The 15,621-nt window shown below is 47.2% G+C and overlaps 1 protein-coding gene and 1 long non-coding RNA gene across 3 annotated transcripts in view; one reads left to right on the top strand and one right to left on the bottom strand.

Annotated features, from left to right (window-relative positions):
• Window positions 1-826: 826 nt before the first annotated feature.
• Window positions 827-9,872, top strand: LOC105728651 (uncharacterized). The gene is made up of 3 exons (XR_010343827.1): window positions 827-1,495; window positions 1,839-1,900; window positions 5,001-9,872. It is a non-coding gene; the product is annotated as an uncharacterized LOC105728651 (long non-coding RNA).
• Window positions 9,873-13,627: 3,755 nt separating this feature from the next.
• CORO1C (coronin 1C) overlaps window positions 13,628-15,621 on the bottom strand; it is an 86,370-nt gene continuing 84,376 nt past the window's right edge. For both annotated transcript variants that reach the window (XM_012469140.2, XM_012469136.2), the window contains exon 11: window positions 13,628-14,568. In XM_012469140.2, coding sequence (XP_012324563.1) covers window positions 14,449-14,568 — 120 coding nt within the window. In that variant the 3' untranslated portion in view covers window positions 13,628-14,448. The remainder of the gene's footprint in view (window positions 14,569-15,621) is intronic.

Raw genomic sequence — 15,621 nt, 5'->3', positions numbered from 1 at the left:
TTCACTGGGGAGGCCGGCGAGTAAACAAGTCAACAGAACATTATGCCACAGTGACACAGCGCAGCCAGTGCTGTCCTGTGGTGAGCAAGGGAGGGGCCTCTCCTTCCATCCTGGGTGGGGAGGGAGGTTAAAAGAGGATCTTCTAAGGAGAAGTGGCACTTGAGGTGACAAGCCGGGTGAGCATCTCAGGCAGAGAGCACAGCAGAGGCGAAGGCTGGGAGGCCTGAGAACACCCAGACACTTCGGGAAGGGAGGGAATAGGGGACTCCCAGGGTCTGCCCTGTGACTTTGTGCCAGGCAGGGGCTCAGGACATGCACAGAAAGATATTAATATCTTGCCTTACACACAGGGTTTTTTGTTGTTTTGTTTTTGTTTGTTTTTGAGACGGAGTCTCGCTCTGTCACCCAGGCTGGAGTATAGTAGCGCGATCTTGGCTCACTGCAACCTCCGCCTCCTGGGTTCAAGTGACTCTCCTGCCTCAGCCTCCTGATTAGCTGGGACTACAGGCATGCGCCACCACGCTGGGCTAATTTTTTTGTATTTTTAATAGTGACGGGGTTTCACCATGTTGGCCAGAATGGTCTGGATCTCTTGATCTCGTGATGCATCCGCCTTGGCCTCCCAAAGTGCTGGAATTACAGGCGTGAGCCACCACACCTGGCCTGAACACAGGTTGTTTTAAAATGAAAACCAGAGACCCAGCATGTCCTCGCCATGACAGAGTCTCAGCCACCTTAGGAAGCTGCAGCTGGAAAGAGCCAAAAGCTCACCCCGCCCGCACAGAAAGGGAAATAAGGCCCCAAGAGGGGAAGTGAGACACCTAGAACCCAGGCTCCTCACTCTTCCCCAGCAGGTTTGAAAAGAGCCAGCCTTCAGGGACGGGGGACTGAGAAACTCCAAACAGAACCAAGTCTGCCCGGAGGTCACTCTCTGATTAGCGGAGGTGAGTTCCAAGCTGTCTTCACATCCAGCCTGCCTTGTGGTTTTGTGCAGCTTGTGAGCTAAGAATGGTGGTTACATTTTTAAATGGTTGGAAAATGTTTTGTGAAAACTGTGAAATTCTAGATTCCGTTTCCATAGATAAAGTTTTCTTGGTACACAGCCACACTCACTGGCGTACGCATGTCATCTATGGCTGCTTTCATGTTGCAGCGGCAGAGTTGAAAAGTTTCGTCACCTGCAAAGCCTCACAACACAAACGTTTAACATTTCCTGAGCCTGTGGTCAATGCCAGACCCTGTGCTAAGTGCTTTGCATTTATCAGCTCATATAATCCTTGAAGCTGCCTTCAGAAATGAGGACACTGGAGCTCAGAGGGAGAACGTGCCTTGCTCAAGGTCGCACAGAGTAAAGGCAGAGCCAGGACTCAAACCCAGGCAGATGGAATAAAGCTCTTGATCTTAACCCCTAGCCTGGGATGGTGCAGGCTGAACGGTGAGCTCCGGCACATCAGCAAGTACTATATGTAAGGAAAAAGGAGAGGCTTAGCTGCAGGTAAGCTATTTCGTCTGTGTATGTGTGTGATAGGATCTTGCTCTGTGGCCCAATCTGGAGCGCAGTGGCGTGATCATAGCTCGCTGCAGCCTCGAACTCCTGGTCTCAAGCAATCCTCCCACCTCAGCCTCCCAAATAGCTGTTACAGGCACATACCACTGTGCCCAGCTCCAAGTAATCTATTTGAAGGTGAGACTTGAGCAGCAAAATTTCCTTCTCAGAGGAGCAAATATTAAGAGAATTCTGGTGTATGTCGTCTGTGTGAAGACCATAAAACCACATTTCACCACACCTGACATCTGTGAGAGTCAAAGATTCAAAGTGAACATGTTTCTGCTTCTAGGAATGAAGCCCAGAAAAAAATATTCCAAAGTGCCTTCCAAGACTGAACCAATGATATCTGAGGTAAGAGAAATATTGGGAAAAAACACAGACTCCCATACCACAGAAATAAAGTCATATTTATATTGAATACTTATAAAGCACTCAAGACCTGGTAGGCAAAAAAGAGAGGGTACAGAAGTCTATAAATGGCATAATTCAAGTGCGCTTGGGCACGGAGAGGACAGACTGAAAGAAACGCTCACAGTGCCCACCTGTCTCTGGGTGGCATAATTATGAATGGCCTTTGCCTTTTAAATATATTTTCTATATTTGTATATAGAAAAATGTATATAATCATGTCTATTTCACTTTTTTTTGAGACACAGTCTCGCTCTGTCACCCAGGCTGGAATGCAGTGGTGCAATCTCAGCTCACTGCAATCTCCGCCTCCTGGGTTCAAGTGAGTCTCGTTCCTCAGCCTCCTGAGTAGCTGGGATTACAGGCATGTGCCACCATGCCTAGTTAATTTTTGTATTTTTAATAGAAATGAGGTTTCACCATGTTGGCCAGGCTGATCTGGAACTCTTGACCTCGGGGATCCACCCACCTCGGCCTCCCAAAGTGCTGGCATTACAGGTGTGAGCCACCACGCCCGGCTATGCCTATTTCACTTTCTATCAGGAAACCAATTTCAAGCAGGGTAAGGATTTTATGGGCACCCTAGATTTTGCTAGGCTTAATGCAGCTTTCCTCTCTCTTCTTCTGGGGTCTGTTGGGGGCAGCTCCTCCCACGCCCTATTATGTTCCTTAGGACTGCCCACCAAGGTCTCCTCTGCCCCACCAATGGGGCTGGGCCTATCAATTCTCCAAATGCTCCTCAGCTCCATCTCCGTGGAAGATTTTCTGGAGACGTTCAGGATCCTGTTCAGACATCATAAACTAAACTCCTAAAGAGCAACTGATGACCTAGAACAAGGATCAGAGAGCATATTCTGGAAAGAACAAGAGAGTAAATCTTTCTGGCCTTGTGGATCTGTCACAGAGATTCAAATCTGTGGTAGGGGAAAAGCAGCCGCAGTTGGTGTATAAACGTACGGAGTGTTCAAGACTATGACATTGCCTTTCTCGGTCCAGAGCACATATATTGAGCCCTGACAAGCGCCAGGTGCTGGGATGAGCCACTGACGGTGCCGGCACCATCCCTGCTCTCATAGCGCCTACAGGTTAGTGGTCAGGTCAAAAGCCACCGCCAGCCAGGGATACTGAATGTAGGCGGGGGAAAACACAGGCCTGGGAATCAGAATTGCGTCTTTGCTTTGAGCTTGCTGTGTGGCTGAAGGAAATTTGCCTGGGCTGTCTGAGCTCACCTCATCTGGAAAATGAAGCTTTGAATGATTAGAGTGGAAAGAGGCAAGAAATCAATAAACATCTGAGAGTAGGTTGGGCTCAGATGTGGGCACATCCCAATTGCCTCACCTCTGACTCCCTCAGTCCATCTTCCTTAAACTTTCAAAGCAAAATTTGCTTCAGGTCTTGGGATGCCAGCCCTCAACACATAAGAAGCCCCTCCCTTGCTCCAAGTACAGGAACTCTCTTCCCTATGCAGGATTCAATGGATCCCCTTTGCTTTTAGAACAAACACTCAAATCCCCAAGATGGCTGGCGCTGCCTTGACCTCTCTCTTCCTCTCCAACCTCATTTCAGAACGCACGTTCTCTTGTTCTCCCTCTGGCACCCTCTTTTAGTTCCTCTTATGTCTCATCCTAACACGGGACCTCTGCCTAGAGCAGTTCCTTCTGCCTCGAGCCCTCTTGACGACTCCTTGCCTGGGGGGCAACTGCGACTCACTCTTCAGAGTGCAGTTCCTGCGCTCCTCCCCAGCAAAAGCCCACTCTGACCACGCCGCTCCCACTTCATGCTCTCAGAGTCCTGTGCCCCTTTCCTGCTGGATAAATGTCTATCTCCTGGGAACTCCAGAAGAAAACCAGGTCTGTTTTGCTCACCATAGCACCTGGCACTGAGCAATAACTTCTGCTGACATTTATCAGGCACATCTTCATGCCAGGCCCTGTCCTAGGCCCTTGGTGTGTGTGTATATGTATATATATTATGTATATATATATATATATATATATATATATTTTTTTTTTTTTTTTTTTTTTTGAGCCTGTCACCCAGGCTGGAGTGCAGTGGTGCAATCTCAGTTCTCTGTAACCTCTGCCTCCCAGGTTCAAGCTATTCTCCTGCCTCAGCCTCCCTAGTAGCTGAAATTACAGGCACCCACCACCATGCCCCGCTAATTTTTGTATTTTTAGTAGAGACAGGGTTTCCCCATGTTGGCCAGGTTGGTCTCAAACTCCTGGCCTCAAGTGATCCTCCCGCCTCTGCCTCCCAAAGTGCTGGGATTACAGGCGTGAGCCACCATGCATGGTCTACTAATTTGTTTAATTGTCACAACTGCCTCACGAGGTAGGTACTATTAGTGTGCCCATTTTGTAGATTGAAAAAAAAAATGGTCCAGAGAGGTTAAGTAACTTGCCTAAGGTCACAGAACTAGTAAATGACAAAGTCAGAGTTTGAACCTGGGGTGTCTTATGACACAGCCTGCATTAAATCACAGTAAATACTTGTTGCGTATATACATGATTCCAGTTCCTCCTTGGAGACCTTGCCTGCTATGACTGGTCTAAGAGGACCCAGTGCTCCCTACTCCTCTCAACCCCATGTGAACTGCTTGGGGTGTGGAGCAGGGATTGCAATCAGCAAAGCTAATGGGTGTTAGGTTCCTCTCTACACTGGAGCCCAGTAGTGGGTTAGCCTGGGCAGCAAGGGCTGTTTATGGGTCGTCTGGGAAAAATGTGCCCCTGGTTGTAACTGCCTGCCTGTTACTGTTGGAACAGCCCCATGTTAAAGCAAAATCATGGCTCACTGGGCTCCTGCTTGGAGCTCTGTCACAAGTGGATCCTAAGCAACTGAAGATTTGGTATTCAAACAGCCTGCAACCTTCTTATACTTAAATGATCGTCCATGCACTACATTCAGGCTTCCTTCCATTCGCTGAGGGATGAAAATGCCTGCAGCCTCAGGGTGGCCTCGAGTCCCAAGAGGCAACATCACAGCCTGTACAGCTGCACGTGTGCAGTGGCCTATTTAATTGCATTTTGCTCCTTTGTTGTTTCAGGGTGCAGAACTGTTACCACCAGTGACAAGCACAGCTGTAATAAAGCCTCATACCACAGAGACAAAGAGGAAACTGTGGGTGCCAAAGGCCAGCAAAACTCAGTTTCAGCCTGGTAATTACCAAGCTTAGGTTGGTCAACAGTACGGTTATTAAAGAAAATGAAACATTAAACGTTTGTGGAATCCCGGAAATATGTGGATGGGCAAGGACAATAACTGACAGGCCAGGTACAGCCTGAGATTTTAATAATGTATTTGTAATTTGCCAGGAACTGTTATCCGTCCCCCGCAAGATGCCGGCTTCCTCTGTGAACTTGTGTCTGCTTCCCTAAAAATGGGGAAAACGGGGTGATGTCGCTCATAGAATCCCACCTGCCTTCCCAGTGGTCACTATCCCTCCCAGGAAGCCGAGGCTCCCTGGTGCGCAGGAAGGTACAAGGTGGACCGGAGCCCGGCCAGACTGTAAAGCCTGTTCCTTCCTCCGAGGAAAGCGCGAGTCTGGCTGGTGGTGCCGCTTGTTTCTCAGGGCAGTGGTCTTTTCAATTTACTCACAATGGGACCCTTTGTTCGAACGAAAGCAAAGATCTCATGAAATAGAATAAGAACAGAGGTGCTCACAAGCAAGGCCCAGAAGGGAGGAGGGGAAGTCACACTCAACTGCCTGCCCTCCCTGTTCCCCTGCTGCTGGGGGGGCTCACGGGCTACAGCTTGCTGATTTGAATTATCCAAAGGGGAAATGGTCACTGTAGGCCTGGTACAGCCAGGATTCAATTCCCTTTCTCAAGTGGGAACAGAGCTCTGGGGAGTTCACTTTCAGCCCCAGATTTTGGTTGCAAATCTGGGTGGCACTAGGAACCAGTTTCTGGGCTGGAGACTGCAGCATGAAGCCGTAACTCCAGAGTGGAAGAGAACAGGGGCTCCCCAGCTCACTGGGTCTGCTTGGGCCAGGAGTGGCCAGTGCTGCTGGTCCCAGACCTGGAAGGCCAGAGGGCAAACAAATCTTAGAAATGTACTCCAGACTCCGTGATTCTTCCCCAGAGGGTAGCAGCTGAAGGAATCCATGTCTCTGGCAGACATCCTCAATCACCTGGCCTCAAAGACCCCTTGAGAAGGGGGTCTTTAGGGAAGAGACCTTGGTGTTATATGAGGTGGCCAGGGACCTGGCAATAGGAGTCCTGGGATATTTCATGAAATTTAAGATCAGAAATGCAGCTGGACCTTAGGCATGGACTTGGGGAGCTACAGGGACCCAGAAGCCCTTTCTTCACTGCATACCTGCTCTGCCTGCCTGCTCCCTGGCTTCCCCAACTCCCAGGCCCCCATAAAGGAAAACTCAGATCTGATGCCACTGATGATGGTTCCAAGGGACTCGCAGGTCACCTGGAGTTGACCGTGATCCGGAACAGTCTTATTCTGTGAGCAAAGTACTGCTGGGCAGATAATGCAATAGGTGTCCCCGTCCCAGATAACGCCTGTATTTTCAACTATTCAGTCATTCAGTAAGTACTGATTGACACATCATGCCAGATTCTTGGAATCCTGGAGAAGGAAACCAGTGCCTGTCCTCAGGAGGCTTGTATTCAATTCAGGGAAGACAGTCAAAACTCCAATGAGATGACAGATCAGCTAACAGTGGTACTATGGTGCTACGGGCACTACTTATGTATGGGGGTCAGGTGAAGTGCTGAGAAGTGCAGACACTGGAGGTGGGGAAAGGATGGGCGCTCCCGAGAGAACAGCACATGTGAAGCTCAGGTAGGAGGCCTCCCGAACACAAGAGAACATCAGGAGAGGGTGAGGGGCGGCAGGGCAGGCAACACAGGGCCTCCTAAGCCAGTGGCGAGGATTAAGCTTTTATTCTGAGTAGAATGGGAAACCATGGAGAGTTTGAAGGGGTCAACGAGCTTTTTCTTAAAGGACTATACAATAAATATTTTAGGTCTTGTGGCTATCCAATCTCTGTTGCAGCTACTCAACTCTTCAGGTATAGAGCAAAAGCAGCCACAGACAATGCCAGTGTGTTCCAGTAAACTTTGATAGACACTGAAATTTGAATTTCATATAATTTTTACTTGTCACTTTTGTTTTTCCCCCAAACCATCCTTAGCCGTGGGCTACACGGAAGCTTCCAGCAGGTTGGAGTTAACCCATGGGCCTTAGTGTGCCTTCCTCTGCCTTAAGACCCGCAAAGGTGACTATGGTTGCTGCTCTGAGAATGGATTCAAGTGGGTGGGGGAAGCTGGGTTAGGAAGCTGTGATTGTTAACCCTGTCGACTTGATTGGGCAATGGGGTGCCCAAATATCTGGTCACATGTTACCCTGGGTGTGTCTGTGAGTGTTTTCTGGATGAAATGAACATTTGAATCTGTGGGCTGAGGAAAGCAGGTTGCTCTCCCTGGTGTGGGTGGGTGCATCCATTCAGTTGAAGGCCTTAAAAGAACAAAAAGGCAGAGTAAGAAGGAATTCCTCGCCAGGCGCAGCGGCTCATGCCTGTAATCTCAGCACTTTGGGAGACCAAGGCAGGTGGATTACCTGAGGTCAGGAGTTTGAGACAAGCCTGGCCAACATGGGGAAACCCTGACTCCACTAAAAATACAAAAATTAGCCAGGCATTGTGGTACATGCCTGTAATCCCAGCTACTTGGGAGGCTAAGGCAGGAGTATTGCTTGAACCTGGGGGCAGAGGCTGCAGTGGGCCGAGATTGCGCCACTGCACTCCAACCTGGGTGACACAGTGAGACTGTCTCAAAAAATAAAAATAAAAAAGAAGGAATTCCTCCTACCTGACTGCCTTCAAGTTGGGACATCAGTTTTTAGCTGCTTTCCGATCTGAACTGAAAAAGTCAGCTCTCCTGGGTCTTTCTGTTTGCTGACTGCAGATCTTGGAAATAGCTGCCTTGGTAATCATGTGAGCCAATTCCTTATAATACATACCGACCTCTCTCTCTTCCTCCACACAGACCCTATTGGTTCTCTTCCTCTGCAGAACGCTAATATAGAGGCTCTGTCCATGCAGAAATGATGGGGGCACGGACTAGGGGAGTCACTGTGGAGGTGTAAGAAGTAACTGGGCTATGGACGCACTGTGAAACCAGAGCCCACACGAGTTGCTGGCAGCCTGGGTGTGGGATACGAGAAATGGGAGTCAAGGAGGCTCAGAGGTGGAAGAGCATGAACTTCCTCCTGTAAACAACTTTTGGAGACCTTGACAGAAAAATCATTCTAGAAGTAAAACAGGAAACAGGCAGCTGGAAGTAGAGAAACCAGTTACAAGGCTGTTCAGACACTGGTCTGGTGTCTACAGGCGGAGGCACCTGGCAGGGGGCCAGATGCCCAGATGGGATCTCCACCTTGTGGCTTATGAGGCATTCTGAACCACTGCTTCTTGAAGACACTGCTCAGGATGTTAAGAACTCATTTTGCATTTGGCGAGCTGTAGGTGGGGATGGTGATAAGCAGCCCAAGATTTTGTTTGCCATGAGGTATTATTACAACTTCAACAACCCAAATAGCATCTCCGCATGGAAATGAACCTGCAATAGCTCCCTGTGACATATGGGACACTTCCCAGTTCTCAGACTTCATCACTAGAGCCCCCAAGCTTGGATCTTGTTGCTGAACTCCCTCAGGGCACTAAGCATTAGCCTGAGCACCTCTCCTGGCTGGGCCCGGGGTCACCTGCTGCACTACAGTTCTCTCCAGCCCGTGACACTCGCACTGTAATTACAAGCTCTCACTCAGTGAATGCCAAGACAAACCTAACTCTACTTAGTGGGGGAGAGATTAGGAAATGGGTGATGAGAAGGCACAGGGCTGTAGGGAAGGGAACCCTGCTGCTGGTGGCCTGAGAGGCATCCAGTGGAGATGAGCCTGGACAAGCTTGGCAACCAGCCCCCTGACCGCGTTCTGCAGCATTTTGGGGGCCCAGGCACCCGTGAGATCCCTTTTCACTGTAACCAGGCCCGCTCCCTGCTCTTCCCTTTGGAGACACAGATGACTGCTCCTCTCTGGCAGCCCAGATCTTTCTCTACCCCTATAACTGCCTGCGGGCCTTTGTCTGAGCCACTTCTCCCCAGTTCTGCTCCAAACCAACCACGAAGTCCAAAAGTCCACTTAGTCTTTGAGATCAGTGTGAGGAAGCTATTCAAAGAACAAAACTAAGCACCCAGTGGTGAGTGCCCAAGCTCAAGTGTGCAGATTTTTTCTGACAGCAGAAGAGACCCATCTACCTGCCTTCCAAGTTGATTCCTGAAGTGGAATAACTTCCTCCTCTGACTTCTGACCACAGGCTCCCTGGGCAATGGCCCTGACACCGCTTTCCAGGCCCTCACCATGGAGGCTGTCAGGGAGCCGTGTGCCTCACTCTGTATCTGCCCCTCACTCAACTCGGGCTCATAAAATATGCCCTCTTACCCATTTTCATTCACATGCATTAAACCCCAACTACAATGAATTTGAAGGATCCCATCTGCCTCTCTAAACTCACCTTCCTCCACATTTCAGCCAATCCAACCAACTCAGCAGCCACCTTATCCTCAAGGATCTTGGGATGTGCATTCCCATCTCCCAGACAGCACTCCTGACACTCCCCACAGGGGAGCTTTCACCCAGCACACCATGGCCAGTATCGCCTAGCGAACACACCCCCACCCCACACCCCAAAGTTCGAAGCTGAGGATAAGCCATTTGCTAGTGGACTCGGTTCTCACAGAAGGGACGAGGACTGCTGCCATCTGCACATCAGCTGCAGCTGAGATTAAGCATATCAAAGTATACTTAGCCCTTACTGTATTGGAAGAAAACCTATTTCCCAGTTCCTATGACCTTCATTTTCTGCCATATTAAAGTCTTATGTAATTTTTTATATAGCCAATCTGTCTTTTCCTTTGTGATGTATTCCATTGCTTTAGGGCTTACATTTTTTTCTCTAATCTGAAGTATAGATTACAAGGGACTTACTTTCTTCTAAATAGAAAAAGAAAAGGTTTATTTTAACTGTGGACTCCATTAAGAATGTATATTGGTGTCCCTGCTGCCCCCACAGCTAACCAAATGTTGCTGCACCATTTCAAACATCGTCACTGATTTATGCTTATCTTAATAATTACTAACTTATCACTAATACATTCATTTTAATAATGCCTTTCTGGAAATAAATACATTTATAGGAAATTTATAAATTCAGAAAAATAGGATTAAATAGAAATTACACACAACTTTACCTCTCTATAGCAATAACATTTCTGGTATTTATTCTACACATAAATATACATTGTATATGCATCTATCCTTTAAGTTTGGCACAAGCCATCTGTTCTAGGTGGTTTTACGTATCTGTATTAGGAAGCCTAGACTTCTCACTAGAAGTTCTGATCCTGAATGCTCTTATGAGATCCAACGGACTTCACTTTCTTCCCCATCTCGCTTCTGAATGGATAAGCCAACTAACATCGTTTACTGCAGAGTGACTCCATGGGATAGAGAGCTGGTGAGAATTTCTTTGTAAGCACAGTTTTACTTTTTCTGCTGACATCAGCAACGCAGTTCACTGTGGGGCACTTGGGATACACAGATAAAAGTTGGTAGTGACATTCAGCACCAGAAATAATATACTTTCATGCTTCAACCTAGGTAGGTATCTTTTTAAACCCAAGTTGGAATTGACTCTGTTTTACTATTTTTTTTTTTATGTTTCCTATTCAATACTCTTTTTAAATGACTTTAAATAACTAAACAGTATTATAACATATGAATGTGACAAGTAACTTAACTAATCCTCTTCTGCAGAGGTGATTTTTACTCTACTAATTCCTGAATATACCTCCCACTAGTTCCCTGGGACAAAATTCCCAGAGGTGAGAACCTTGGGTCTTAAGAAAACATTTAAGACTTTTGACACACTTGCCAGACTGCCCTCTGGAAAGGCTGCCCACCCTGCACACACCCCCTTCTCGCAGGAAAGGACTGCCACCCCTACATTCTTTGGCAAGGGACTTCTTTTTAACAAACAAAAGAGCACAAAGGGCACTGTCCAGCCTGGACATCAAGGGTTGCCCATCTGAAGCAGGAAAGGTATACGCTTGGCAATGACTCACGTCCATGACTCAGTGCCAACATTTGAATACTTAATGTGCCAGCAGAAAGAGAAGGGGCCACTTAGAGTTAACAGATTCTTAAGAGCAAACAAAGAGTTTTTCTGGATGCAGAATACCAAGTACAGCAAGGGAAGTGACCTTAAAAAAAAATGGAAGTTCCCCCCAGACGAGGTCTGGCTTGCTGTCTGGGGCAGGCATGCTGACCTTCAGGTCTACTGGCAAAGAATCGAGGTGGCCCAAGTGAGAAAACAAGTCAGTCATAAACAGACCACCACGTGCCTCCTGGCTGACCACTGGTACCTCGGGTCTATAGAGAGCCCTGCCAACTTCTACTTCCTGCAGCCACAGTGGACCAAGAACATGGCTGCCATTCTTCTCACAGACTAAAGCAACTTTAAAGCATTTGAGGAAGGGGAGCTTCATGCTAACTATTCATCATATTCACAAACATTCAGAAAAAGCAAACAGTGGGAAATTCTTTGCTACAATCACTGAAATGTCACAAGACAATGTCATAGTGCAAAACGGAAGCCCTGCAATTCAACTGACCCTGGAAACCTGCTGGAATAAATGTCACAGCTGAGCCGAGAGAATTTTGCTTCTACTGAAGAAAAGGTGCTTTCAAAGGCCCTGTCAGGAAATCAACTCCCAGTCTACTAGTAACAGTGGCGGCCATGCAGCGAGGGCTATTTGTGTGGCCAGACAGGTTTTCCTCTCGTCTGAACTACATGGAATTATCATCCTCCTTTCAAGAAAAGGGACTCAAAAGGATTAGGAACCCCACTCCAGAACATACCACTGGCAATGGTCTGAGGCAGGATCCAAATGCCCAGGTCTGTTGGAAGCCATAACACAGGGCTTGACTGGCTTGGAGACCTCACCTGGTCTCCCTTGCGCTTGAGCTGAGCCACCCACATGCACTTCCCTGGTACTTACCCCAGAGACGACTATGCCACTGTGCTCTCCAGCAGTCAGAGAAGCTATGTCAGGCAGAGAGGTGGGGGCTGCCTCACAGACCATCAAGGTGTGAAATAAACACAAACACATTTTGTAAATCAATGATTTTTATCTCTGAAAATGGAAGCAAGTGTTTTGACAGAACACTGGCCACTCTATAAGAGCTGACCTAGGAGTAATTCACTGTCCTCTTCTGGGATGTCGTGGCTTTAAAAAAAAAAAAAAAAAAGACAAAACAGGAAAACAATCCACAATGTTTAGGGTGCCTACTCTGAGCCTGTCTGGGCATTCATTCATTAAATAAGTCGGAAGCTACAAACTAAGATCGGGGCACTTTCCCTAGCCCTCCCCTTCTCTTGGAACCACATACTCTATGGTGTTTCACCATCAACAACTTTGTTTACTTCATTAATTCAGTATCAGAACCTTCAAACATTTCTGAAGCTCAGACACAAAGGTCCTCAGCAGATTATGATGATAAGGAAACAAATACAGGTTTGAATATAAGTCATTGTCATGATTGTTTTCTTTACATCTCATGATCCACTTCAATATGAAACACACAAATACACACACACGAAACCACATCAAACATTCAGATGCCCTGAAATTGTGGAGACAGCATTCCCAATATTGGCTGGATAAGAACACGGTACCTTTTCTACATGGACATTACTCCAAGTTCAGCCATCACCACACTCTGCCCTCATCCTGGCTCCATGTATACAGATGTTTCCTGCCAGGCCCATGCCCACACTGGCACAAGCATGTGCAAGAGTTCCCTTCGTGGTCCCAATGGCACTACACATTTCACGTTCAATCACAGACCGCCCTTCCAAAACACAGGCCCCTTAAATCCTGTTTCCCAAGCATGCAGTATGAGAAATTGGAAATGGGGCAAAGTTCTAGCTAACCGAGGAATGAACAGGTGACCAGAGCTCAGTCTCTGACCCCCTTCCGAGTCTGGGGAGGCTCTGTGTTTTGACGCAGCCTTAGTGCGAGATGGAGGCAGAGCAGGTTAGTTGTGCAGAGGGACACGTTTGTTCGCATTAAAGCTACAGCAGAGGTCTGCGTTCCTGTTTCTGCTTCACTCTCGATCATTCTCCTCAGTCTCAATATTCAATTCAATCGCACCCTCTGGCCTCATCTTAGCTTAATGTGGTTAGCGCTAAAAGGCAGGAAGGAAAGAAGGAATGGCTGGGGGAGCCCTGAGAGGTTGCAGCATATGTGAGGAAGAGGGTAGAGCAGGAGCTTTGTTGGTGGAAGGAGAGCCACTTCCTCTTCCAACACAGCATGGGGAGAGCATGGGGACAGCATGGGGAGAGCAGGGGACAGCATGGGGAAACAGGATCACCCAGCACAAATACCCCCCTCCACATGCTCTCATTTTTAGTCCCCACCACTGCACCCAAGAGCTGGGCAAGCTGCTGAAAAGGGCAAGAAGAAACACTCAGCAGTACACATGTCTTCCTGTCCCAGGCACCCTTGTCAAGTATTGACCAAAACCTGAAACATGATGTTTAAAGTGATTAATGCAGTAGATCCTAGGTGTGTAACAAACTGCAGAAACACATGCTAGTTTGGGTTAGATTATAATCATCTGAAGCACAGGATAACCGAGAAGCAAAATTCCATTCTGGTACAAACACTCAATTTCTAGAAAAGAGAAAGGAAAGGAAGAAATACGATAAGAGCTTTTTTGATCAGAAGACTCCATGAAATGAGAAGGGTGGTACTATGAATCCACGTGATTTTTCAAGTCTTCCTGTTGTACAGTCATCAAGACTTTTGTGCTACAAAGGAGTCAGCACCATGTGGCTACTGCTCTGATTGTTCTCAGATGAATGTTTATACAAAATAGTATCTTCATTTAGTTTATAAACATACACGGTGCTGTCCCTTTCCAATTAAGGAAAAAAAAAAAACCACACAAATACTGCAAAGTAGCAAAATACAAAGGAAAACAAAGCTACTTTTGGTTTTGGCAACATTAAAAAAGAAAGAAATATAAAAAGCAATGTGGCATTGGTCCCTATACATTAAAAAAAAAAGGGGGGGTAACTGGGCACAACACAATCAGAATTAGTTTGTTTTCTAAAATTCAGAATGTCTGGGATTTTAAAAGTAGCACTTTTTTAAAAGTTCAACAAGTCACATAACACTTAAAACATCAAAAAAGCTTTCTGATAAAAAGGTCAGCTTTGAAATCACGTTTTGTTAATTCAGGAGACAAATTGAGTTCTTACTGGAATGTGGCCTATCGCTGGTTGACAAATCTGAAATGGAATGTCTCCAAATGGCAGTGCCTCCCTTCCGCCCTCCCTAGGACCACACCAACAACCAGCTCCCAAGCACAAGTTCTTGCTCCCATTTTTTGTAGGGGTAGGGGTGGGAACTTCAGGCTGCTATCTTCGCCATCTGCTGTTCTAACTTGGAAATACGCTCATCTTGATTGCAGATTGTGTCTTTTATAGATTTGATCTCTTTTAAAATCTCATCCAACTTGGCTTCATTTTGCTAAGAAAACAAACAAAAAAAGGAGGCGGTAACTAAAATGCAGTAAACAAAGTTCAACACAGTTCAAAACTTGTAAGATATAAAATGTAATTTTCTGTTTTGCAAACGGCAAGTCACAGTCACCAAGCTGAAATGAGAAGTCAAAACCCTACTGCACCTGGGGCTTCGAATGCAATGAGCACTGGCCAATCCATTTGAAACCCCGTAACAAAACAACAGTGTGTCACAGTGCCACTTCTGATCCTGAGGCCTGTGCAGTTACTCAGACAAAGGGTCTCCTGGGTCACAATTAGACTACAGGACAAAACACAATTAGACTATAGCTCCTTCAAGGCTGCCCTACATCCTAACCACCCCAATCATTCCATCAAGAGTAACTTCTATCTGACCAGAACAAGGGGAGATTCTCCCAGAAGCTACAGAGCTCCTGCCATCTGTGAGGGAGGCTCCTTCTTAGGAGTGAAACCCTTGCCCTGTGTGCCCACTCCCCCTCTCTTCCATAGGACCTGCTCTCCTGGCAATAGCGGCACTCTCCAGTGGCTGCAGTGAGTCAAGAGCAGGCTCGATTCCCATTGCCCCACCCAAACAGCTCTTGCCTAAATCCCCCTTGTTGCCATCCCCACACAGCCAGATCCTTCTGTCAGAGCCACTCAGCTACATCTGAACACTTGGCACTCCCTCCTTCCAGGGACCTCCTTTCCCTGGTGCCTATGAACCCACGCTCCCATGATATTTTATTTCTACCCAAAACAGGAAAGGATTAAACTAGTTTGGCAAAAGACAGGAAAAATCCAAGAGGCTCCTGTTCACACTCAGAAGTGGTAGGAGACTAACACCTGTCCCAGTCATGATGGTTTGTGGCCACACTTGGCTCCTTTAATGCGGCTAAAGGAGCTTTAACTCCATTAAAGGAGGCAAGTGTGGCTACAAATGATCACCATCACATGACCTAGGACCTTCTCCCACTTTTTCATTTACTGAAAACCCCGTGCACCCAGCTGAGACAGTCCTCGCCAATGCCCTGGACCATAAGCACTTTACAGAAGATAAAGC

The sequence above is a fragment of the Aotus nancymaae genome, unplaced genomic scaffold (genome assembly GCF_030222135.1).
Source record: "Aotus nancymaae isolate 86718 unplaced genomic scaffold, 86718_ANA_hifiasm-v0.15.2.pri h1tg000021l, whole genome shotgun sequence".
NCBI classification, from domain to species: Eukaryota; Metazoa; Chordata; class Mammalia; order Primates; family Aotidae; genus Aotus; species Aotus nancymaae.
This window is presented reverse-complemented; position numbering and strand designations above follow the sequence as displayed.